Genomic DNA, 25,866 nt, shown 5'->3' with positions numbered 1-25,866 from the left:
ACAGCCAAAAGGAGACTGAAGTTTAGCAGTAGAAGTGGGAAAAAAAGAATATCCCAATCGATTTATTCTGGCTTCTCAATTGTATAAATGAGTAAGGTTGTAATGCTGCAACCAATGCATTAATTTGGTGGAGTCTTGATAAATGCCTGCATGTTCCAAATGTAGAATTTGAGTTTGCTACTCATACTTCCTCTTAACAGATTACTTAAATTTATCATCCATTTAATGTCCAGTTTTAATTTGAAGATAAATTAAGTGCATCTCCTATTTTTGATAAATTTTCCATTTAGTTTTTGTTCATTTATTTTTATAACTATCATTATAATGAACAACCACGTGGAAACTTTTTATCAAAGCTTTCGTCTCCTTGACCAATGGTGCGATTTAGTTATAAATGTAGCTGGTCCTTTTCAGTTGTCATGTCGAAACCTAGGTAAGCACTTGTGATTTGAAACCTGAGCTGTGCATTCATAGCAGAGAAGCATTTGCCCATGCAATTGATTGGCCTACCCTGGTATCAGAACACTAAGCTGTTCAATGTACAATTTTGTAGACTAGTAAATCCAAAACATTACACATCAGTCAAGTCTTTTTTTTGGTTCAAGACAAATGGGCTCCTTGGCTACATTTTTTTTTTTTTTTGATTTGATTTGGTTTGGTTTGTTTTGGTGCCTCTGATATCCAAGTTCTTTTCGTTGAACTTAATGAGCTGTTCTTCTCTAGAAATTGATGTCCATGACATGTCTGCTCAAGTGACCAGCCCCTCTGGAAAGGTAGATGATGCCGAGATTACTGAAAGTGACAGCCACACCTACTGTGTCAAATTTGTGCCGCATGAGATGGGGGTACATACAGTTAGTGTACAGTATCGGAACCAGCATGTACCAGGCAGTCCATTCCAATTCACAGTGGGGCCACTTGGTGAAGGAGGAGCTCTCAAAGTGCGAGCTGGTGGTCCCGGTCTTGAACGAGGAGAAGTAGGAGTCCCAGGTAAGTTATCAATACGGTATTTCTCTTAAACTGTGTCTGCCTGTTTCTGTGGGAGGGATTGTGGTCTTGAGATTACTTTTGCAGTACACGTGAATGGTGTCAATGCTGCAGATATCCCTGTGGAACAGCACATGAATATGGGAACAATAAATTTGCACTATTTCTAGAGACTTGCTCCTCTTCTAGTTAAGAGTTTTGATCCTTGACCAACAGTATTTCCTAGGTTTATTAACACTAAATTAATACTCCAGCTTAATCATTGCTGGGGGTGGAGGGGTCACTTTAACCTACCCCACCCCTTGTCCGAAACCAGGATAGGCAGCTGCCGGGTACCCATGATTCCAAATTTTAACCTGCTTTTACTGAGTATGCAGCAAAGACACCTGCCCAAAGTCTCTGTGGGGTCCTTATGTACACATTAAGTCCCAATGATGTTACTAGACATGACTGCAGTTTTAACTGGCCTGAGTGAGGATGGCAGAGGCTGTCCTACCAGATGAAGGATTTGGGAAGGGGAACTGGGACCAAGGGCCACACTCTGAAGTCAAGAGTAGGAGTAGTCCTCTAAGCTCCATGAGGAAAGTGTAGGCCTTCCTTGCCACAGTGGGAAGTTGGTGACTGGATTTAGCTGACATTTGTGGATTTTTTTTTTTAATATAATAGCCCTGGCCTAATTTCTGGAGCCATGGTGGAGTTTGTAAATCTTACCTGGAGTTAAAATTAGGGTTTTTGTACTTAATGCCTGTCTTTTTAGACTTAAATTTAAGCAGTGGAATTTAATTTAAAAAAAATTCTTGACCACCAGACACCAGGTTCTGTGGGTAGTATAAATGAGCGAGTTGTTTGCTTTGAATTAAATTCATGATGCATTAGGAAGTAGAATTATCTGAACTTTATGCAAAGTATTTCACATTTATGTTGAATAATGGCCTTCAATTTAGCCTTCCATATTTTTGGGGAGTTTAACATAATTGCCCCAAGTGGTAAAAGATTGAAGTTCTCGAAATGGAGAGTGTATATTTCACTGTTACAGTATGATGGCAACTTACTGAGGATTTAAGTATTGGTTGTTATTAATTATTTACTCATAGCTGAATTCAGTATCTGGACACGGGAAGCTGGTGCGGGTGGCCTTTCAATTGCCGTGGAAGGACCCAGCAGGGCAGAGATTTCATTTGAAGACCGGAAGGATGGATCCTGTGGTGTGTCTTACATTGTACAAGAGCCTGGTGAGTGTATAGCAAACCTGGCAAAAATGTTGCTGTTATACAAAGGACAATTTCCTCCGGTTTCATGATGGCAGTCTTGTCATGTTACTTTATTTACTCTCCCTTTTGACTCCACATTTAATTTCAGATTGGAGGCCCTCAGTGCTCCAACTCCATTCCCACTTTGGTTGAATCACTATCTCTTTTATCTTCACGTTTCTGGAAAATCTTGCTTTAGTTTTTCAAAGACTGGACTCAAAGAAACGGACTAAGATCCCATGCAACAGTTTTGACTGCAAACTTAGTCCTTAATTTGTCAACGTTCTAGGCATCAGCTGGAACTCCTATATTGTTAAAGCTGCTTTCAAAAAGCTACATTCCCTTTCCTGTTGTCAACTTTAACTCTTTTAAATCTTGGATGGACTTTAGCTTTCAATAAAGTAGTTTTATTGGATTTTAAAGGGGTGAGGACTCTTTTATGGCATCTCCTGCTCTTCAGGATGGATGTCCTTGACTTGTCCCAACCTTTTCTCTCTCGCTGCTCCTGTAGTTAGCAATGGACTTTTTCTTCCCCTTTCCTTTTTTTTTAAAGCTGAAAATACACGTTCCAACACACTTCCTCTACCATGCATCCTTGTGCTGACTTCTCGACTTGAAGTGTGCAATCTAACTTATTCATAAAATAACAAAACTGTGGAGTCCCATCTCCCCATCATAATTTATGTACCACCTTCAGCTGGTCGAGTGTGAACCCAGCCTCATATATAAATCTCTCACTGCCTGTTTAAACATGGAGAGAAGAACAAACATTTCAACTTGAGCTGTCTATAACATTGGAACGCCTCCACCAATAAACTTGAATGTATTTGCATACTTGTAGCCTTTTAGTGTTACTTGTTAACTGGGACAGTCAGTAAACACTAACTAAAACTCACACTACTTTTAGGTGTGATGTAAACCGTGCAATGCTAGTGCCTTAGTGATTCGACACATGTCAATAAAAGTTAAGTAATTCTCTACTCAACCCAGCAATTTCCTATAGTTTCTTTTTGTGTCTCAAAAGAACCTACAGCTGATGAATGTGCTGTATTTAAAGGTGGTTGTTCCAGGTAGGGAGTGAATCTGTGGTGTTCTTGGTAGTTGCAGCACTTCCAATAGCTGAAGACTCAGGGAGTTCACGTATGGTGACTTGCATCTTTTCTGCCCTACCCCTCTGACTTTGGCTGTTGAGATCTCCTTTTGCCCCATACTTTGAAATTCCTTTTCCTAAATCCCTCTGTACCACTGCCTCCTCCCTATTTTCCCAATGACCCGACTTAATCACATTTTGATGTAGCTTTTGGTTGCCCCCTCTGTATCTCCCTTTTGGTTTGCTACCTATTTTGTTGTGCCCCTGATATCTTTCTATGTGGAAGGGACTGTATGAATGCTTGATGGGTAGTATGGTTATCCCTGCCTTTGTATGTTTGTGGCACTATGCCATGCACCGTTTGTAGCAAATGTTCTTGGAAATTCTTAGGAATCTGTCGGAATGAAATGTAAGTCCTTAGAAACAAAAACAATCTTGACGACATATGTGACTGATTTACAAATGATTTTATATGTATAGAGCTCTATTTTTAAGATCACTCAGTAACATTTGATATGCCTGTGATGTTTAGTTAACTTGTACTAGGTTTCTTCAGTTAATTTCAATAGAGGAATTGTACCATCCTATCTAGTATCTCCAGTAATTTGGTGTGATTATCATTTTATGTAGATAAATAAAAGTTGATGTTCTGTACATGTGTTTCTGTGCATGTATCCTAGCAAACACCAACAATTTTTAAATGTTCTTCAATAAGATATGCTGGTCTCAATTTGGGCTTTTTAGTACACCACAATTTTTATAATTGATCACTGAAGTAATTTTTTTTTGCAGGAGATTATGAAGTGTCAATCAAGTTCAACGACGAGTACATCCCTGGCAGTCCCTTTGTTGTTCCCATCACTGCTTCGTCAGAGGATGCAAGCAGACTTACTGTTACTAGTCTTCAGGTGAGACATAAGAAAATATCGGCTTACTGGCTGGGTCCTGAACTGCGCATTCAGAGGTTGCACAGAGGGTCTCCATCAAAATGGTTGTATATCTTGCCTAGGAAGTTCAGTTTTATGTAATACTTGAATGTGGAATTGGGGTAGGGAGGAGAATGCAAATGAATGTAAGGAATTGATCACTTTTTTTTTAAATATTTCATTCTGTTTCAGCAGCTTCTTGACTTCTTCCAAGTTAGAACCTAACATAAGAAATAGGAGCAAGAGTAGATCATAAGACCCCTGGAGTCTGCTCTGCCATTCATATGATCATGGCTGACTTCTGCCTCGCTCCATTTTCCTCACGCCCATATCCCTTGATTCACTGAGACGCCAAAAGTCTATCATAGAATTAAATATATTCAACGATGGAGCATCCACAACCCTCGGGTAGAGAAATCTAAAGATTCACAACCGTTTGAGTGAAGTTTCTCCTCAACTCGGTCTTAAATGATCAATTCCTTTTTATATGCTGGGACCATGCACCTGTGTATCGGATTCCCCGGTCTGGGAAACGACCTGTGTCCACCTTGTTGAGCCCCTTTCGGAATCATATATGTTGCCATGAGATCATCTCATTCTTCTAAACTCTAGAATATAAGCCCAATTTACTCAGCATCTCATCATAGAACAACCGTCCCATCCCTGAACCTATTTAGTGAACCTTTTGCTGTATTATTTCCAATGCAAGTATATCCTTCAATATGGAGACCAAAACTTGGCTAGGGGTGTAGCTAGCTCTGGAGCACAGGACCTCTACTACTGCTGGGATGTTGCCAGGGCCTGTAGCCTTTGCCATAGCCAGCACCTTCAGTTTCATGATATCACGTGGAGTGAATCAAAGTGGCTGAAGACTGGGATCTGTGATGGTGGGGCTTCAGGAGGAGGCCAAGATGGATCATCCACTCGGGCACTTCAGCCTGAAGATTGTTGCAGGTGCTTAAGCCTTGTCTTTCGCATTGGTGTGCTGGGTTCTCCCATCATTGAGGATGGGGATATTTTGTGGAGCCACCTCTTCCAGTTAGTTGTCTAATTGTCCTCCACCATTCACGACTGGATGTAGCAGGACTGCAGAGTTTAGATCTGATTCGTTGGTTGTGGGATTGCTTAGCTCTGTTTGTCGCATGCTGCTTCTGCTGTTTGGCATGCAAGTAGCTTCACCCGATTGGCACCTCATTTTTAGGTATGCCTGGTTGCTGCTCCTGGTATGCCCTCCTGCACTCTTCATTGATCCTCTGGCTGGATGGTAATGATAGAGTGAGGGATATGCCAGGCCATGAGGTTACAGATTGTGGTTGAATGCAGTTCTGCTGATGGCCCACAGTGCCTCATGAATGCCCAGTTTTGAGTTGCTAGATCTGTTTGAAATCTACCCCATTCAGCACTGTGGTAGTGCCACACAACACGATGGAGGGTATGGTCAATGTGAAGCCGGAACTTCATCTCCAAGGACTGTGCGGCGGCCACTCCTACCAATACTGTCATGGACAGCTGCATCTGCAACAGGCAGATTGAGGATGAGGTCAAGTATGGTTTTCCCTCTGGTTGGTTCCCTCACCACCTGCTGCAGGCAACCTTGCAGCTCTGTGCTTTAGGACTTGGCCAGCTCAGTCAGTAGTGGTTCTGCTGAGCCACTCTTGGTGATAGATAGTGAAGTCCCCCACCCAGTGTACATTCCTGTGCCCTTGCTACCCTCAATGCTGCTTCCAATTGATGTTCAACATGGAGTACTGATCAGCTGGGGAGGGGCAGTAGGTCATAATCAGGAGGTTTCCTTGCCCATGTTTGGCCTGATAGACTGGACCCCATGAAGTCTCATGCTATATTGAGGATTCCTAGGGCAAATTCCTCTCGACTGTCTACCACTGCTGGTGGGACAGGACATACCTGGGGATGGTGATGGTGTCTGGGACATTATCTGTAAGGTATGATTGAGTATGACTAGCTATTGCTTGACTAGTCTGGGACAGCTCTGCCACTTTTGGCACAGATGTTAGTAAGGAGGACTTTGCAGGGCCGACAGGGTTGGGTTTGGCGTTGTCTAGGTCGATGCTGAGTGGTCCATTTGGTTTCATTCCTTATCGACTTTGTAGCAGTTAAACACAACTGAGTGGCTTGCTAGGGCATTTAAGAGTCGACCACATTCCTGTGGGTCTGGAGTCACATGTAGGCCAATTCAGGTAAGGACAGCAGATTTCCTTCCCTAAAGATAATCAGTGAACCAGATGGGTTTTTGACAATGGACAATGGTTTCATGGTCATTGGACTAGATTTTAATTCGGTTTTTTTTTTTTTTTAATTCCACCATCTGCCTTGATGGAATCTGAACTCATGTCCCCAGAGCATTACCTGGATCTCTGGATGACCAGTCCAGTGGCAGTACCACTATGCACTGCCTCCCCTGATGCCATGAGACGTCATGGGGTCCAGACACTGAGGGCCCCCAGGGCCACTCCCTCCTGACTGTATTCCACTATGCTGCCTGTCTGGGTGGGCTCGGCCATACCCAAGATGATGTCTGTAAGCTATGATTCTGAGTGACTGTTGGGCTGTTTGGGAGAGCTGTCTCAGACTAGTCAATTTTGGACAAGTGCCCAGATGTTAGTGAGGAGGACTTTGCAGGGTCACATGGCAGGATGTGCCTTTGTCATTTCCAGTGCCTAGGTTGATGCCAGGTAGTCCATCTGGTTTTATTCTTTGACTTTTCTGTGTAGCGATTTGATGCAGCTGAGTGGCTTAATGGCTTTTGAGGGCAGTTAAGTGTTGACCACATTGCTGTGGGTCTACACTCACATGTAGGCCAGACGGGGAAGGAAATTGTTGTGCTTGCCCAATACAAACCTCCAGTACACAAACTCCACTCTTGAGGTTGCATTTGCACTATACTTAATACTGACACTGCAGTTGAAGTCTGCAAAGGTCTGCAAGTGCAGTCTCTCTAAAGAATCCCCTTTAAAAGATAATGGTGATGGTGGCTAGGCTTTTCGTTTTTGTGAAACTGAGCTGCTCTTTGTGTCATGCAGCAAAGGAATAGATTAAGCTCTTGAAGGATAAAGAATTCCTATTCGAACAATGTTTTTAAAAAGCCAATCAAACAGGGTAATGAGATACTCTGCCTTTGTGATCCGCTCATCCAATTTAACCTTAATTTACCAATTTTGAACAGATGACTTGAGTTAATTCTTCCTCCGTAGTGTTTTTCTCATCATGCTATTAATGGGCAACATGTTTCAACTCTGATTTGGATCCACCCTATTTGAATTCTGGTTGCAAAGCTCTGCAGCATGTTTTGCACTGATGAAAAAATGGGGACAATATATAGATGTGACCTCTGCATGTGTCAGAAGGGATTTACCTTCTGCCAGTTAAAATTTTGGATGTTTTCCTTGTGTCTCATTTAAAGGTTTTTGACAGCATACCTGCAAGATGCATATTCACAAGTTAAAGGTTGAAGAGGTTCAAGAGTCCAACCTTTTATGTTGACATTCTATAGTTGATATTGCTGGCTAAAACTGAACATGCTGTTACTGTTTCTTTTGGTGTATGACTTTGAAACTGCTCATCCTTCTGAGTTTTATTTGTGATGGTTTGGCACTTAATGCAAACAAGTTGGAACTCCCTCTTCAGGTCTTTAGCAGAAATTAATGGTAGCAGGTAATGTGAAATCAGTCCAATCGGTTTATTTTGGATTTATGAATTTTTACACTTTAATGTTGAAATTGTTGTAAGTAGACTGACTTGGATTTTGTGGTCAGTGGTGAAAAAACAGCACTTGCCATTCATTACGCTTGCAGCTGCCCAGACTTTTTTGGACTTGTGGCATCTTGTGGTTACTCGAGATCACTTTTAGTACAACACCACCTACGTGGGATCTGTGGTGAGACAAGGTCAAAGGTTTCTTCAATCAATCAAATTAACCATTCATGTTAGAACATTTAAATATGAAATCATCTACAAAAAGTGAAGGGGGACAAAGATGGATTTGAGATGTGGAAAATTTAGTTACTAAAATCTAATTTTTTGAGGGAATCAGACTTCACACTTGCAAAATTTAAATTTTTAGTGTCAGGTTGTCTGGCAGTAATTAAGACTTGACATTATTAAAAATTGACTTGCACCTGAATGCACCAGCTCACTTTTTTTTTTTTCTTTTTGGTATGTTTAATGGGTATTCCAGGGGCGGCACAGTGGTTAGCACTGCAGCATCACAGCTCCAGCGACCTGGGTTCAATTCTGGGTACTGCCTGTGCGGAGTTTGCAAGTTCTCCCTGTGACCGCGTGGGTTTTCGCCGGGTGCTCCGGTTTCCTCCCACAGCCAAAGACTTGCAGGTTGATAGGTAAATTGGCCATTATAAATTGCCCCTAGTGTAGGTAGGTGGTAGGAGAATTGAGGGAAGGTGGGGATGTGGGAGGAATATGGGATTAATGTAGGATTAGTATAAATGGGTGATTGATGGTCGGCACAAACTCGGTGGGCCGAAGGGCCTGTTTCACTGCTGTATCTCAATAAAATAAAAAGAATAAATTAAGTAAAATAAATACAGCTTAATGCTCATGTCATCTGATGCCAAATCTATTGGCAAGGTGCTTGTGGAGGAGCAGGGAAAATTGTATGTTTTATCTGTTCTATATAAACTTGGATCTTGAAAGAGAAGAATTTCAAAATTTGCCAATGTTACGACCAGGTGAGGGGTCTAGGGTTCTCTTGGCCTTCACCTGGACTTGGCATAACAGAGTCTGATTTTAAACACTTTTTATCTCCCCCTTGGTGAATCCTTGTTCACTGCCTTATAATTAGAAAAGGGTGAACAAAGAAGCCAGCACAAACTGGTTTTCTTAAATTTCAACTTTTCTTCTTTAAACCTATTAAACTTAAACTCTAATTTGGTTGCCTATAGATATGCGACATGCCGCGCTAACATGCATACGCGATACACATGTCCAGATAAAGACACAAAAGAGCAGAAGAAAAATAGTGGATAAGTTTGAGGCAATCTTTTTAAGAGGGTTTTTGTTATGGTTTTTCGAGCTCGCTGTAGAGTCCTTGATTGTAGGTAGATCTTGCTCTTTGTTGGGGCCAAGTATTCTTCTTGAACCTTGTTCGCTGTAGGAAACCTTTCTCTTTTGGGGTTCAGGTGTCTTCAGTGGATTCAGAGGCTTGAGAGAGTGAGGGAGAGCCAAACCTGAGGTCATCTTCAGTCCAAGAGCATATTGCAGTCTCTCCGTTCAAAAACTTTGTCTAATTCAGAAAAACCAGGTTGCCAAGCAGGCCAGTCACGTGACCAGCTAGTCTGACCACGTCTTTGTGGATTCAGCTATCCCAGCAGTCATCCTGAAATTTGAGCTCCCTCACCTTCAAAGTCTGGTGCTCAAAGTCCATTGTGGGTTAAACTGGATAAGGGAAGTAACCCCTTTGTCTCTGCAAGCACGGTGATTTTCTTGTTTAAAACAACTCCTTTTTGCACTTCAACAGTTTTCAATTCAATGTTCATATGACAAAATTAATGTGCCTCATTCTTGGCTGGTGGGGGGGGTGGGTGCTGCATGATCGCTAATAATACCAAACTTGGAGTTGCAAACACAGGATGATAGGAACCATCTGGAACAGACTATGGGCTAGCAGAATGGGCAGAGAAGTGGCAGGTGGAATTGAGGACGGGCAAGAGTCAGGTGTTGCATTTTGGTAGAAATGATAGGGTAAGGCATTGTAGACTTAATAGCTGTAATTTTCTGTAACTTTACGACATCCGGTGCGGGAGAGTGGCCTTCCTGGCCTGCACATGCCCCCGCCCCGCTTTGTGGGCCATTGGGGGATGGGCAAGAACGGGCTGCCTGCCCCAGGCCGATCAAGTGGCCACTTAAGGGTCTTTGCCCCGCCTCCACGGGTATTTTACCTGGCGGCCTTGCAGCGCACCTGGTTTCATGTCCTTGGCTGGGATGCAGTCCCAGCAGTGGCCACCGCTCCAATGATTGGCCGGCAGCTCAATGAGGCGGGACTTCCTCCCTCAAGCGGGTGGAAGTTCCGCCTCTGAACAATTAAAGCCCGGGGAACTGTGAAATTCGGTCGGGTCCCTGGACTGGGCGGATGCAGGTTCGCCACCGACTTTTGTGTCAGTGGCCAGCTCCCGTCTGCCTGTTGCAAAATCCAGCCCACTGGTGCAGTTGTCTGTGCAGGTACAAAGGGATGTGGGGGTGCATGTGCATTTATCTTTGAAGGTGGCAGAACATTTTGAGTGGTTAGCAAAGCATATGGGATATTGGGCTTGATAACTTCCCTGCTTTTGCACTCAGTTCTATTTTATGCTGAACCTTAAAGCTCTAGATAGGCCACAATTAGAGTATTGCATCCAGTTTTGGTCATCACACTTTAGGAGGGATGTGAGAGTTATTAGGAGGGTGCAGAGGAGGTTTACCAGCATAGCTGCAGGGGTGGGGGATTTTTAGTTACAAGGCTAGGTAGGAAAAGCTGGGGTGGTTCTCCCTGGAGCAAAGGAGATTATGGAGTGATTTGTTAGAGATGTATGAGATTATGATAGGCTTAGATAAGTTAGATGAGGCAAAACTGTTCCCATTAACTGATAGGACAAGGGCGCACAGATGAAATGAAAGGTCATCAACCCCGAAATGTTAATGCTGTTTCCCTCTCAACTGGTGCTACTAGACCTGCTTAATATTTCCAGCGTTTTGTTTTTTTTTAAATCACCCCAAAGTATTTTTGTCAAGTCCTAAATTCAAGCAGTGCTTTTTTTGTTGAGACCCTGAAGCTTTTGTGCTACAAAATGTTTATAAAACTTAGTTGTGTGTCAATGCATTGGAGAACTGTTCAATATTCTCGCCATACTAAAATTTGACAATTTGAATTTCATACAATATCTGCTCACTTATACAGATGGAATTTATCATTTTGGTGTATTGTGTATTTTAACTTGAGCACTTCAAATTCAATTAATTAAAAAAACTTTTTTGGCTGCCCATCCTGTACTTGGTCAAAAACCAAGTGCCCTACTCGTCACTATATTGCATAATCTGGCGTTTTATATGCTGAAACAGAAACTGAATCTTTATTTCAGGTCTGGACTTCATTTGCGTAGGCGAAGTTGAACCTCTTATTTATTAGGCTAGACATTAAGTTTGTTTCTGTTTGTTTGGCTGCACAAAGTCCTATTCTTGTACAACTAAGTCAATTGCATGTGAATTCTCATTCTCATAGCTATATTAAGTTGCAGTGGTTCATCCTTTTCTCGTTCCAATGCACATTAACCATTAATGAAATATCTACACTGCCACAAATTTCACAACGGTTGATAGCACAGCTGTAATGGTTTTATTTTTTGAAATTTAATTCATAATCTATAACTCATTCCTGATTTTGTTGGAAAGGGCTTTCATCTAGTTAAAGAAAAGATAGTCTGTTCTTTAAATCTTAACTCTTGATCCACTAAGTGATTTACTCTTAAAAGAAAACTGAGTAACCCAACCAAGCTGATGAATTCTGCCCAATTCACATGTTGGGATCATTGACTCACTTGTGGCACTAGATGATTTAGAAGTGGATACCCTCAGTGAAATGGGTTCTGTTATCCACTGCTAGGAAGTAGCTGGCAAACAGCCAGATTTGTGGTGGGGTGGTGGCAGTGGAATAAAACAGGTGCAATGCCTTCTGGACTAACTTTTTTTTTACATTTTCTATTCTAGTGCTTCAGTGGAATAGATATTGTTATAAATGTGCAATAAAGTGTTTGCTATTCAACCTGCAGGAGTCAGGGTTAAAAGTTAATCAGCCAGTATCTTTTGCTGTGAGACTGAATGGTGCTAAGGGTTTGATTGATGCCAAGGTTCACAGCCCGTCGGGGGCAGTAGAAGATACCCACATATCAGAAATAGAACCAGGTAAGGATTTGGGAACACTGGATATTTTATAAGCTTTCTGCTATTTGTGTGTTTTTTTTTTTTCCCCCCATTGCCCCCATGGCAATTGTTCTCTGGTGGGGGAAGGAAAGGAAAAGTAAGACAAAGGATCATGCGACATTAGTCTTGTGGATCTTCTCTAAATGACTACCATGGCTTGAATGGCTCTTGTGTACTTGATGTACTGCAACCCTAGTGTTAAACAGTGTGAGCAGGACTTCCTGAGTTGTATTATTTTGGCTAGGTGGTTTAGTAAGGCAGAGTTCCATGCTTTTTTTCATATCTAATGACTGACTGCAGTGTGACGTCTTCCTTATAGGAATAGCCTAATGAGTGGGAATGTTGGTTGCACATTGATAAATATACGCTTTCTAAAAGTTCAATTCTTTAATCATGTTTGTTACAGACAAGTATGCCATTCGTTTCATTCCTCGTGAGAATGGTGTTCACTCTATTGATGTCAAATTCAATGGCAGTCACGTCACTGGCAGTCCATTCAAGGTTCGAGTTGGGGAACCTGGGCAGACTGGAGACACTAGTCTGGTTTCAGCTTATGGATTAGGTCTTGAAAAAGGAACTACAGGTAAGATGCTGGTACACTGTACATGTATGCCTAACTGGTGTCACTCTACAGAATCTCAATTGTTAGTGCTGAAGGAGGCCATTCAGCCCATCCTGTCTGCACCAGCTTTCCTTTGCCAGTTTAGTGGATCTTTTTTTTAACATTGGAAGTACTCTAAAGTATTTCATCAATTTTGGTTTCAATGCCATTTCAGTGCCAGAACTGTTCTGCCGATGATACCGTAGCCTCCATTTCTCTTTTTAATCGAACAGACTGGAGAATGCACAAACCTTTTTATGGCAGTGCAAACAGTAAATATGACTGTGGGAATTTGCTGGCTGTATTTCCAAAGAATTCACTGACTGTAAGTTGTCCAAATGTATTGCATCCGAACTACAGTGCTTCAGTATGAGTTGAAGATCAATATCGAATACACTTGCTGTTTTTATCTACAATAACAAATGCTTTTAGTAAAACTGAAATTCATAGCAATCATTTGGTGCTTCTTGGGTGGGGGACCAGAAGTACTATTGGGCCCAATGAGCTTGTGCACCTAAACAATATCCTGCTTTTTCAATATATCACTCAAACCCTTTCACTCCAGAAAGTCATCTAATAACAAAGCTAATAATCCTCAATACTATTTTGAAAGTTCGTACCCATGTGTCCCCTGCAATGTGAATCTTTCACAGCAGTGAAGAACTTGCCAATTGCTTCCACAATAAAATTTTGATGCAAAGAAAATGAGTGCTCAGTGTTGCTAGTGACCCTCATGTTTCTACATCTGTTGACACAAATTAGAGCATTGAGCATTCCCTTTGCTCCAGCAATGGCTTTAAAAATAAATTCAGTAGATGTAAATCTTTCAAGTTTATTTCCTACTGAATCAAAAAAAACTTTTTTTTTTCTCCTCTCTCCACTGGCCACCCATGAATGTAGCTTCAGAAACTACAAATTAGCGCTAGCTTATAGGCCATTTCATTATTTTGTCTATTAAGTTTATTTCAAACCCTTTAAAACCAGAAGAGTGAGGCCTTTCATTATTCCTTTTTAACCCAGATGGGAATACTGTAACCAACCTGCTGTCACCCAGCTTCCTGTAAATTAAGTACATGAGCTTTCACTATTAATTCCTCCGACAAATGAGGCTGTGACTCACTGGGGGAAATTGCAATATGCTGACCCAAGATTTTCCTTTGCAGTGGTAGTGTAAACCTTGATCAGTCTTGCCTCCCTAACAGGCACTCCCTCTCCAACACTTGTTCTCAGTTCATAACTTAGTTTCACAAAAGTAGCTCCATTCTTCAGAAGCAGGAAAGCTCTGAATGCTGGCTCTTTCCCAGTGATTAATCATATTAGGGGGTGCTCTTTCATTTGTTTTTGTTTTAAGAAAAAAGCTTGCGCAAGTCTTTTTTTTAAAATGGCATTCTGCACATTTTCTTTGCAGTCTCAGTGACTGCTCCAGCTATTGGAGTGAATATTTTCCATATCAAGTTCTTTGATCAGAACAGCAACAATTTCAGTGCACTGCCTAACCAAAGCCCCCCTCCCAGTCTCTCCAATGGCTGAGTTTAAAGTTGTACATCCACCCTGCCACCATACCTATTCCTACAATTAATTGAGCTGGTGGTTCTGAGCAAGTTAGAATTGTTCTGTCAACAGTTAAATCACCGTTATCACTTCGCAATTGAATCTAGTCTGACCTGTTGTATGCTGATAGTAAATGGGATTCTTTTCCTAATAATTGGCCTATTCAGAGTATTGTGCTGAGCTCCACGAAGGCAATTACCACCATCCATTTTAGTATAATTTACCTGTACATGTGGGTGAAAACAAAGCTTGATTATTTGCCTTTTTTTTTGTAGTGTTCATATTGCGCATACAATGTTCCCTTCCACCTACCTTGGTTTCACTTTTTTTTTGTTTGAATTTACCACGCAAGTTTCCTGCAAATTCACAAGATCCTTGTACATGGAATGACTAAGATGGAAACATTAGAGACTCTGTCCTGTCTGTTTTTATTAAATATTATTTGGTTGTTTATACTCCACACAACCCTTCTCTTTCCCCCACCTTAAATTATCTCTTATATAATATAAAATAAAAGCAAAATACTGCGGATGCTGGAAATCTGAAATAAATCTGAAATAGGGCGACATAGTGGCGCAGTGGTTAGCACCACAGCCTCACAGCTCCAGGGACCCGGGTTCGATTCCGGGTACTGCCTGTGTGGAGTTTGCAAGTTCTCCGTGTCTGCGTGGGTTTTCTCCGGGTGCTCCGGTTTCCTCCCACAAGCCAAAAGACTTGCAGGTTGATAGGTAAATTGGCCATTATAAATTGTCACTAGTATAGGTAGGTAGTAGGGAAATGTAGGGACGGGTGGGGATGTTTGGTAGGAATATGGGATTAGTGTAGGATTAGTATAAATGGGTGGTTGATGTTCGGCACCGACTCGGTGGGCCGAAGGGCCTGTTTCACTGCTGTATCTCTAATCTAATCTAAAAACAAGAAATGCTGGAACCACTCAGCAGGTCTGGCAGCATCTGTGAAAAGAGAATCAGAGTTAACTTTGCCCCTGTATCACTCTCTTCCCTACTTCCTTATGTATGCATCAATGCTATGTGCTTCAACCACGCCCTGTAGCAGAGTTCCACATTCTCACCGCTCTGTGTAAATTTTTAAAAAAACCTTTTGAATTCGCTCCTCTATTGGCATCTTGTATTTATATACATTTCTTTTGCTCTGGATTTTTTTTCACCAGTGAAAACAGGTTCTCATTTTTTTCTATCTTATCGATTCTATCAGATTCTTTTGTCTTCTGTTTTCTACAGAAAAGAGCACCAACTTGCTCCATCTTTCCTGATGGTTACATCTCTCCTTTCTGTACGCCATGTTTGCTGACAATACAACCACTAGGTGGCACATTCACAAATGCAGCCTCGTTGACTGAAACGTCACTGTCTGTGGCATTCAGGCAGCTGCCAGTAATAAAAATGGCGCTGTTCAATTTGACAAAGCAATTGAACCCAAATCTCCTCGCCCCTCAATGGCTGCCTCCATGCCCTGCCCCCCCTGCCCCCCCAAACCTGCAGTACCCTCCTCCCTCTCCAGCGGTTGCTACCTCAATCACCACATTCAGTTTTCCGCTCCCTCCCGCGATTGCTGCTTCTCTTCCCCGCTCCCTCCCCTGCCCACCTTCTCACCGCTCCCTGCTGCATCCTGCCGTTCTCTCCTGCGCCCTTCTGCTCTCCATTCCCTGTCACCACCTGGAGAAGTGGTGAGCAGATGGGCACAGGAGGGAGCAGGGTACTGTTGGAGGGGATGGAGGCAGTGATTGTAGTAATTGAGAGGTGATGCATCATTACATCTGACTTCACTGTGGTCACGGCACGCGCAGGCTGGCAAATGGACACGCTGACAGAGGTTGTTCTGCATTCAGACACACATTTCTGGTAACATCCTTGTAAATCTTTATCTGCACTTCTTCCTTTGTTTCAATATCTTAAGTATAGAAGACCAGACCTGTACACAATGTGGTCTAGTCAAGGTTTTATTTATCTACAACCCAGTACTTGGTTTGCATTATGGCTTTATCAACTTGCAGTACCACTTTGTGATTTTATGTATTTATAGTCCCAGATCTCTCTGCTCCTCTGCTCCATTTGGTTTCCGAGGAATAATGCGTTCCTTATTCCTCCTCCCAAAATGACCCGCCTCACTTTGTCAAATAAAGTTCACTATAAAGACATGCACTTCTCAGAACATCCAAATCACTTTACGGCCAGTGAATTTTTTTTGAAGTGTAGTTGATACCATGTAGGGAAACACAGCAGCTAATTTATGCACAATCCTACAGACGATCTGCTTGTGATGTTGGTATTGAGTTAAATGTCATCTAGGACCCTGGGGAAATATCCCCTTTTCTTCGTCTATCCAACCACGCTACCTGCACATTTTCTCTCCCTGACTTTTGGCAGAGTCTTCCACGTTATTAGCTATCTCTTGATTTTGGTATTTGCAAATTTCAACACCATACCATCTATTAGAATATTAACGTTCGTTTGCAGAGAAGGGGAAGTTAATTGGCAGCTGTGCAAATCTAGATGCTGGTTATTGTGTGTGTGAACAGAAGATAAACTAGCATTTTGAAAAATAAAATCAACAGCTGGCTGAAAACTAATACATTTTGCACATTGTACCAATCTTTGCCTCTGTCCTGCTGTGACTTATCTCTTCTAAACAGACTGCTGTTCCAATTACTAAACTGTCAGTTAAGCTTCCTATCTAATGATTTGTGGTTTAGCTCAATCAGCAGACATTGTAGGGTTGTTTACAAAAGTTACAGTATGGACATGGCAATGAACAATAGAGCTACACAGCAACACAATGCTACTTTGTAAATTTTAAAGGCTATATTTCTGACTGCACTGACATATAGCCATCACTTCTGAATGCCTTCTTTAAAAACTGATCTTAATTGTTGAATCACTTGTTATAAATCCAGTGCTACAAAATAGCATAGGGAAAAAAAAACCCAACATTGCTGTAATCTACTTCACAAATGGTTATTTGTAAAAGGACTGGAAGCTGCTATCTGCGTGTGAATTTATAATTAATTGACAAATAGGTTGGGTCTGTTAAAAGATTGAGGTTTTTGACAAACTTTTCCTTTAGCATTTTCTGTGGCCGTTGTGCAGATCAGAAAAGTGCTTTTTCTTTATATAAAAAAAAAAAATTAATTCTGTTTGCCTTTTAAATTGGATTGACTAGTTTGAATCACCCACTGGTTAGGTTGGGTCTTCAGGCAGGAAGTTTATGCTCCTGTATTATTCCACAGGGAAAACCTCAGATGGCTTTTTTTCTGTTGCAATCTGTGACTCCTGATACTGCATCATGATTGCAACCGATTATCAAGACAGAAGCCTACAAGGGACTAAGAGTCTAAAAGTGACTCAATGTTTTGAAGCTGTAACTCGGTATCTTAAGCAAAGGATTTATGCTGATAATTTTTCCCATGAGCAGCTCCCTGAATGCAGCTCTAATGGTGTAAGAAGATATCCATTAATGCTTAGTGCAGTGATTGGGATATCCTATCCTGTGCATTTGGGTTTCTCTCATTTAGTGACGCTAGTATTTCCACCAATGCTGCTGAGTGTGATCATTTGGTTTCTGGCTACCTTTTTGTTTTATACATTTGAGTACCTTATCAGATCTTTTGTGATTTACAGGTATTCAGTCTGACTTTATTGTTAAAACTGTTAATGCCAGCCCAGGCTCACTTACTGTTACAATTGATGGACCATCTAAGGTAAAAATGGACTGCCTTGACTGCCCTGAAGGATACAACGTCTTGTACACCCCTATGGCACCAGGAGATTACCAAATTGGAATTAAATATGGAGGACCCTATCACATTTTGGGTAGCCCATTCAAGGCAAAAGTAACAGGTAACATGGCCATGAATATCAAATGCATACCAGCTGGACACCAAGATGTCTTCATTAGAGAGCCGACCAATAAAAACCAAAATCTAGTTCCATCTCAATTGAATTGGGCCTAAATATAGGAACATAATCTGTCAGCAGGATATTATGAGCATTATTGCTGAATATTTTCCATATAGATAATAAGCATTGTATGAAAGGACTTTTTAAAATCCACTTATCGAGGGTGGATATTATCTTCTGATCAAGTCTTTAAAAACTTGAATTTATATAGTGCCTTTCACACTTCAGGGCTTTACAGCTAATGAAGTATGTTTGACATGTCGCTATTGTAATGTCATTTTTCTCAAGTTGATGTGAAGGCCTAGAGCTTTGTTCTGCATGAAACATATGCTTGTTGCTGATGTAGGAGTGATGGCTGGAAGCAGTGTTCTATTGATATCCCTCATCTAGAACACAAAATATAGAGTACTAGACTTAATGACAATATTGAGAGAGCTCTTTGCAGCATGCTTTTTTTCATGTTTATCATGTTTTGTGAAACATTTTAGCAAGGTGTTACACAATCAATTCAGAAAATGTTCTTTTAAATATCCTGAATACAATTCTGTCAGTCTAAAATACAATTGGATGCTTTGATTTGTATTGATCAGACAGCTTGAGTAACTGAATGATGCCCTTAAATATATTAGGCTATTGCTGTAGAAGTGTTGATAAAAATTTTTCTTCATGTTTTGTATTTTCAGGAGGTAAATTTGATTGTAGAAAGTAAACTGCCATTTAAAGCACTGTCCAAACCAAAATTGAAAACTGGCAGATACAAAGTAATTTACAATAGCATGATGTGAATCAGGTTATTTTAGTGAGAGCTTAGCTCATATTTGTCAGTTACAAACCATGCATTTAAGAGCATACGAGATGAGGTTTTGTGGTCTGCAAGAATGTTTCAGAACCAAAACTAACTTCAAATTTGTTTGAGTCCAGCTAATAGTTACAGGAAACCCATTGGCAGATATCATGGAAACCTAAGTGTTGGAAACGGTCAAGGGCATTCATATATAAAAGCAAAATACTGCAGATGCTAGAAATCTGAGGGCTGGATTTTGTGGGAGGCAGTGCTCCTGGGGGCGGGGGGTGTGGTGGTGAGGGCTGTTGACTGAAAAGGCAGAGGCAATCACAAGGCTGGCAGCTCAGCAATATCTGCAGCACTACTGGGAGCAGTAACCACTGCCTGTACTGTAGAGGCCTTGGACCCAGGGCCATGCTGGAACCCTGGACCCCAGCCAAGTCCGGAAGGCCCCAGCAGTGGTGAGTGGACTTCAAGTCCACGGGCAGTGGGGTACCATAGAGCTGTAGATTCTGCTGGCGGGGCTACTCCACTGGCCGCATTGCCCATGAAGGAGGGACCCCCCCTCCACACAAGCCTAGAGGAAGGGTGTCACATTTTATGAGGTGTCCTGCCTGCTTGGCAGAGGCACCTCTGCTGCTAGTTAGATCCCAGCAGTGTAGGAAAAGGCTCTTACGTGGCCATTTAATAGGCCACTTAAGGGCTTCAGTTGGCTTCTGGGCAGGAAGGCTATTGCCAGCTTATCCTGCCCCAGCAAAATCACTTGGCGACAGGGTGGCAACAGGCCCTCCACCCGCGTTACCTGTTGTGATTTGAGGGGCTCTCCTGCCTTGAGGCCTATAAAATCCAGCCCAATGTTTCAAGTTTCTGATCTTTCATCAAAATTCATTCAGGACCTTCATATGTTCATTTTAGAAAAATTTGAATTTGTCCCTAGGTGTTGAGGAAAATTAGTACTTATAATAACTTCTGGATAAAATCATTACTTTTCCTCCAACTTATACTCTCTGCTTCTGGGGTATCCAGAATGAAGAATGAAATCTTGACTTTGTATTTCCAAAAAAAAACTTTGTCTTTTAAAAAATAAATTGACACAATGAAGGACTTATTTTCTTGTACAATTGAGTTTTTAAAATGAGTAGCTTATCCCTTTACACATTTCCCTAATGCAGGTAGTATTATGTTCGCGTGCACTGCATGTACACTTAATTTATCTTCTGAGTAGTTAAGATACATGAGTTGCAAGACCAAACTGAAGATGTAACTTTTGTTATATTGGGTCACAAAACTCTTGCTTTGGAGATCTAGAGAAATGATTTTTAATTTTACTGTTTTTGTTTCCCCCCCCCCCCCGCCTCCCCAGGTCCTCGTCTGATTAGCAGTGGCAGTACGCATGAAAGCTCCTCTATCATGGTAGAATCTGTAACCAAATCCACAACTGTTCGCTCCTACAGTGCTGTTCCCAAATTTTCATCTGATAGCAGCAAGGTGGTATCCAGTGGTGCAGGTCTCTCTATTGCAAATATAGAGCAGAAGAACTATTTCTCAGTGGATTGTAGCAGAGCAGGTAAAAATAACTACAACCTGACTACATCAGTATAATTGTAACTGTGCCTGTTGAGTCCCACATCTAATCAAGGAGCCATAGTAGCCTAGTATTGAGTCTTATGATTTTTGTATTTTGCCTTTTGTAATTCAGAAAATCTGGGCACATTTTAGAGCATGGCTGGATTGGCTTTAGATCTTGATGATTTGCATGGACTCCTTCAGCATTTTTACTTGACCTAGTTTTCAAATGATAGTGAATAACCAGTTCAATATAATGTGCTTTATTTTGACAGCCCTCTTTTTGTAATGGGCCATTGATGTTGGAACTGGTTATGTTTAAACTTTTAAAATTAAAAACAAAATACTGCAGATGCTGGAAATCTGAAATAAGTGCTGGAAATACTCAGCAGGTCTGACAGGATCTGTGGAGAGAGTGTTGACCTTTCGAGTTGGATATGACTTCGGAACTGGACTCTATATTCAGTCGCTTCTATGCCTCTCTCCACAGATGATGCAAGACCTGATGAGTGTTTCTAGCACTTTGTTTTTATGTCTAAACTTCTACTGAGGGTTACAAATTAAGCCAGTTTAAATTGTATTCAAGTCCAAGTGACACTTAAAGATGTGATTTTTTTTTTTTTTACCTATTCATTTTGAACTTGACTTGTCAGTTTGAGTGAAAACTTAATTTAAAATTGGAGTAACACAATTTGGTTTTGGATGCTGTAATTTAAAAGCTGTTGGCTCCTGAACCTAAAACTTTTGTGGGAGCCAATACTTTGACCATTGTATTGCCAACTTTATACATGTCTTTGTGCATTTTACTTGTGTGTCGCAGAATTTCCTTCGAAGTTTACACATGGCTTGAAGCGAGGCCCTTTATGCATGTGACACTGTCGTGGAAGAAAACTGCTATGTTACAAATCCTTCAGCTCTACACCATAGTTTCTTATCCAGCATTTACCTATCTATACCCTAGTCTTTGGTCTGGCTGGAATCTAATTGTGTTTTTTACGGGGACCAAATTTCCAGGACTGACTTAATACGATATTGCAGTTACCTAAAAGAGAAAGTATTGTCTACAGTGGAACTACCTCATTTCATGTCAAAAGGCCTATCTAAAGTGGCTTTTGAGAGTATGCATATCAATGACTACATATATAAAGGTTTCAATTCCATATGCTGGCAAAGGTTTTTGCTTTGAATGCATGTCCAACCTTTGAGAGAAGCCACAGTGATTAGAAATAACAACTTTAACATATAAGGAGTGTTTTTGAATGCTTTACAATAGGAGTATTATCAAACAAAGTTTGACACTGAGGAACATAAGGACATATTAGGAAAGGTGACCAAAAGCTTGGTCAAAAAGGTAGGTTTTAAGCAGCATCTTAAAGGAGGACAGAGGCAGGAAAAAGTTTAGGGAGGGAATTCTAGAGCTTGGGGCTCTAGAATTGTCACCAATGAAGAAGTGATGAAAATAGAGGATGGGGAGAGATCTTGGAAATTTGTAGGACTGGTGTAGGTTGGAGAGATGGAGAGGGGGCAAGCCCATGGAAGGATTTGAAAATGAGGATGGGAATTCTAAAATTGGCTCTCCGTCAACATCTCAATGATGTCAGCGAGCATGGAGTAAGGGTGAACCGAATTGAGAATTAGAATGCAGGCAGCAGAGTTTTGGATGAGAAGCTTGGAGGGTGCATGGTGGGATGCCAGCCAGGAAAGAATTGCAAAAGCTGGTTGAAAGAACGAAGGCATCAATCAAGATTTCAGCAGCAGATGAGCTGGGGCGGAGACTGGAAGAGTTGCAAATTAATCTCAATCTCTGTGCTCTCTGCCAATCAATGCACCTGATTGCAGAAATGACTGACATTGCCATAGCACCCAATTTACAGTGGGTGTTCTCATACATGTTGCTGATTGTACATGTACTTGAGTTGGGTCTGTACGAATGGAGTAGAAGCTATTTTCAGAATGTCTGTCTGTGGTTCCATGCACTTCAGTGACTCATTCAAGCTAAAGAGACATGGGGAATTTCTTTTGAAAATAAACAAGTGGTGTAGCACACCTGTGATGACAGATGAGGAGAAATATTTTCTCAGAGGGTCGTGAGTCTGTGGAATTCTCTTCCCCAGAGAGTAGTAGAGACCAGGTCATTGTTTTTTAAGGCAGTGGTAGACAGATTCTTGACGAACAAGGGAGTCAACAGCTGTCAGGGGGTAGGTAGGAAAGTAGAGTTGAGTCCACCAACAAATCAGCCATGATCTTATAGAATGGTGGAGCAGGCTCGATGGGCCAAATAGCCTACTCTTGCTCCTAGTTCGTATGTTTAAGGATGAAAGCTTTAATTATTTATGTACACTTTTTGGAGGAAATGAAATGCTTGATGTCTTATTTTCCTTTTGAGTATTTAATTATGCCATGTAATTTGTTGAAATCAGTTTTCAGGCTAGCCAAGGTTTTTAAAATTATACCACCTCCGGTCTCTTCCCTCTTTTTTTTTTTGTCATCTGCTAATCTCGTGATTTGTTTAATCTGAAAGGGAGGTGAGGAGAACAGCCAAAATAGTAAAAAAAAAATTGAATATCAAAGCTGGAAATTAAGTTTGAAATGACTAGCCTGTGGGGAGAAATATTAGTGCTTTGATTTTGAGGCTGACATCGCCAGATATCTCGCCCTTTCACCTATTTACTGTATCCATTGCAAACCTGTAAAACCATTGTGTTTTTGCAGAATGGGCCAGAACAAAGATAGGGAACAATGTACAATTAAACTTTTTTTTTCTAAAAAGGCTTGGTACATGATTCAGCATCCTCTAAATGGGATGCGAAGAATTTTTAAAATATTGTATTTTTTTTTCCCAAAAGAACCCAAGTACACTATGAACAGAATTGGGAGAGGGGGTTATTGCACTGAATTTCTAACTTGTTTTCTGAATTTTCTTCCTTCACCTGATTGGGGGGAGTGATGCTGTGAGTCATTGTGCAGCTGGATCTGTACCTATTTTAAACTTCATGCTAAAAGATTAAATTTTAATGCAACTTAATTCCACTGAATAATATGAAAGTAACCCATTTTATTTGTACAAGAAACAACTAACTAATACAATATTTTCCTCCCCTTTAGGATCAAATGTACTATTGGTTGGTGTTCATGGACCTACAATTCCATGTGAGGAGGTATCTGTGAAACATGTTGGAAACGAGCAATATAACATCACCTATGTAGTGAAGGAGAAGGGAAACTATAGGCTGGTTGTAAAATGGGGTGATGAGCATATTCCTGGAAGTCCATTCCATATTACAGTTCCTTAAACAGGCTGTGTGTCTGTCTCTGTCTGTCTGTCTCTCTCTGACTACTTTTAAATGCAACGCTCCAATTCAGTATCTTGAGTTTTCAGAGGACATTGCAATTGCATGATGGCTTAAAAGCTGTAAATGGATTCCATTTTTCAAAAACACTTGAATCAGCAACTTCGAAGAATGGATTGGGTAATAGTAACTAGAATTGCCATAATTATGTGTAGAAACTAAAGATTGTATGGATTATATATAAATATGAACTAAACTGGGTCAATTGTAAAACTGGATTAATGTCATGGGATTTTTTTGCCAGCCCTTTTAGTTTGGCCAAAGCCATAAATGGCTGCTTGGGCTTCAGATGGACTCAACTCTGTCGAATGAGGGAATCCCATTCTGAAATGGTTTATTTCTTGATTCCATGCTTCAGTGTAATGAAACTGAAGCCAATTATGCTCCTTGTTAGTCGATTGATTAGGGGACACTTCCTACTCATGGGAGAGGCACTATCTCTGAAGCTTTCACAAGGTATGTGCAAACCGATCAAAAGATTTTGCAATATTATTGCCTGACCAGTGGAGAGTCGGGAACTCTGGCCTCCCAAAAAATTCTGCAAAAATACTCATGCATAAACACTGATCTTAAATTACTTGCTGCTGGGGAGAGCCATACTGCTGTGGTTGTCTTCATGTGTTGTGCATGCTCTGGAATATCAGTCATTTTGGGTGGTGGACTGATTGGAATAAGATGGCAGACAAGGTAAGATTTTGTGTGCACCCACCTGGTAAATGTAGTATCCTTTGCCATCTAGTCCTATCTTCCCTGAAGCCAGTGCTGTTTCAAATGTTCAAGTTGGGTAAAATTGGGATAACCAGCAAACCAGACCAGCATCCCTCATGTTGCACATATTGGGACACTTATTATGAATGTTTTTCCTCCTTCCTTTATTGATCAGTAGTGTTGCCATTTTCGATCTACTTGAACATTTGACCTTGGTACTTCAGTCAAAATGAACTGGCCCGATGCAGCAAATTTTAAAGTCGCTTACCTGATGATTCTAGTGCATATGATTTAGGTAAAACATTAATAGGTCTGTTTGTTGTACAACTGAATATTTTTGTTTTGAACTGAAATTACAAGCTACTAAATTGCACAATTGTCTTTTTAAAACTGAACTTTAAAATCTATTTATACTCTGGCCTTAATCTTACTAAATATTTTTCTCCTGGAGCTGATTTTGTAATAGGATATTGGATCTCTATTGAGCTTAAAAAGTGGGGAGAATGGTTTGTCATTTTTACAGTGCTTTGTGCCTTACTGTGAAAAGCTTAATGTAACTAGGAACTGACTCAATAAACTTCAACAAATGCACAATTTTCAGCTGTTTGTATTGGTCACTTGTAGGAAAGTTAATTCACATAAGTCTTAGGAAACCTTTGCTTTTAAACAAGCATGCAAGCAAACCATCATGGTCTGTCCTAGATTCAACAACCTCTTGTAAAATCTATGGTATCAAAAAAAGATCAGATTAAGTGGAAAAACTTGTTAAAGACTCAACTTCATTTTCACCCATTTGGTACAGAAGGTGGCTCGTTCAATGCTGTTTATGAGCCAATCACTAAAGAGGAATGGATCTATTGAAAGTATGAATACACATCATACCATATCTGACAACTGATTACTTCTGTTTTGCTTATTTATACAAGTCGTTTATGTATTGGTAAAGTAAATCCATTTTATGCTCGCATAAAGAAACTTGGCTCAACTGATTTTGTTGAAACAGAGACATTGCAAATAAAAAATGGACCCAACTTCTTCCAATTTATTCCATTTTTCTCACCCAGCTGAATATAATGTAAATAGCAAATGTTTAAAACTTAAATTTGCCAATATAGTTCTCCATTCCACACTCCTAGATTTGCATTTTTCTTTGCCTGTGCCTACCTATGTCTGAGCCAGGGACTTTTTTCTTTACTTCACTTGAGCTTTA

General features: G+C 40.8%; 1 protein-coding gene across 5 annotated transcripts in view; it reads left to right on the top strand.

Moving 5' to 3' along the window:
• The window catches only part of flnbl (filamin B, like), a 174,769-nt gene extending 149,517 nt beyond the window's left edge, over positions 1 to 25,252 (top strand). For all 5 annotated transcript variants that reach the window (XM_068051655.1, XM_068051656.1, XM_068051654.1 and 2 more), the window contains 8 exons: positions 724 to 990; positions 2,082 to 2,219; positions 4,120 to 4,235; positions 12,029 to 12,161; positions 12,586 to 12,762; positions 17,970 to 18,188; positions 20,396 to 20,599; positions 23,704 to 25,252. In XM_068051655.1, coding sequence (XP_067907756.1) covers positions 724 to 990; positions 2,082 to 2,219; positions 4,120 to 4,235; positions 12,029 to 12,161; positions 12,586 to 12,762; positions 17,970 to 18,188; positions 20,396 to 20,599; positions 23,704 to 23,891 — 1,442 coding nt within the window. In that variant the 3' untranslated portion in view covers positions 23,892 to 25,252. The remainder of the gene's footprint in view (positions 1 to 723; positions 991 to 2,081; positions 2,220 to 4,119; positions 4,236 to 12,028; positions 12,162 to 12,585; positions 12,763 to 17,969; positions 18,189 to 20,395; positions 20,600 to 23,703) is intronic.
• Positions 25,253 to 25,866: the final 614 nt, after the last annotated feature.

The sequence above is a fragment of the Heterodontus francisci genome, chromosome 19, assembly GCF_036365525.1.
Source record: "Heterodontus francisci isolate sHetFra1 chromosome 19, sHetFra1.hap1, whole genome shotgun sequence".
NCBI lineage: Eukaryota > Metazoa > Chordata > Chondrichthyes > Heterodontiformes > Heterodontidae > Heterodontus > Heterodontus francisci.
Note: the sequence above shows the minus strand (reverse complement) of the source record. Positions and strands in the feature narration are given on the sequence as shown.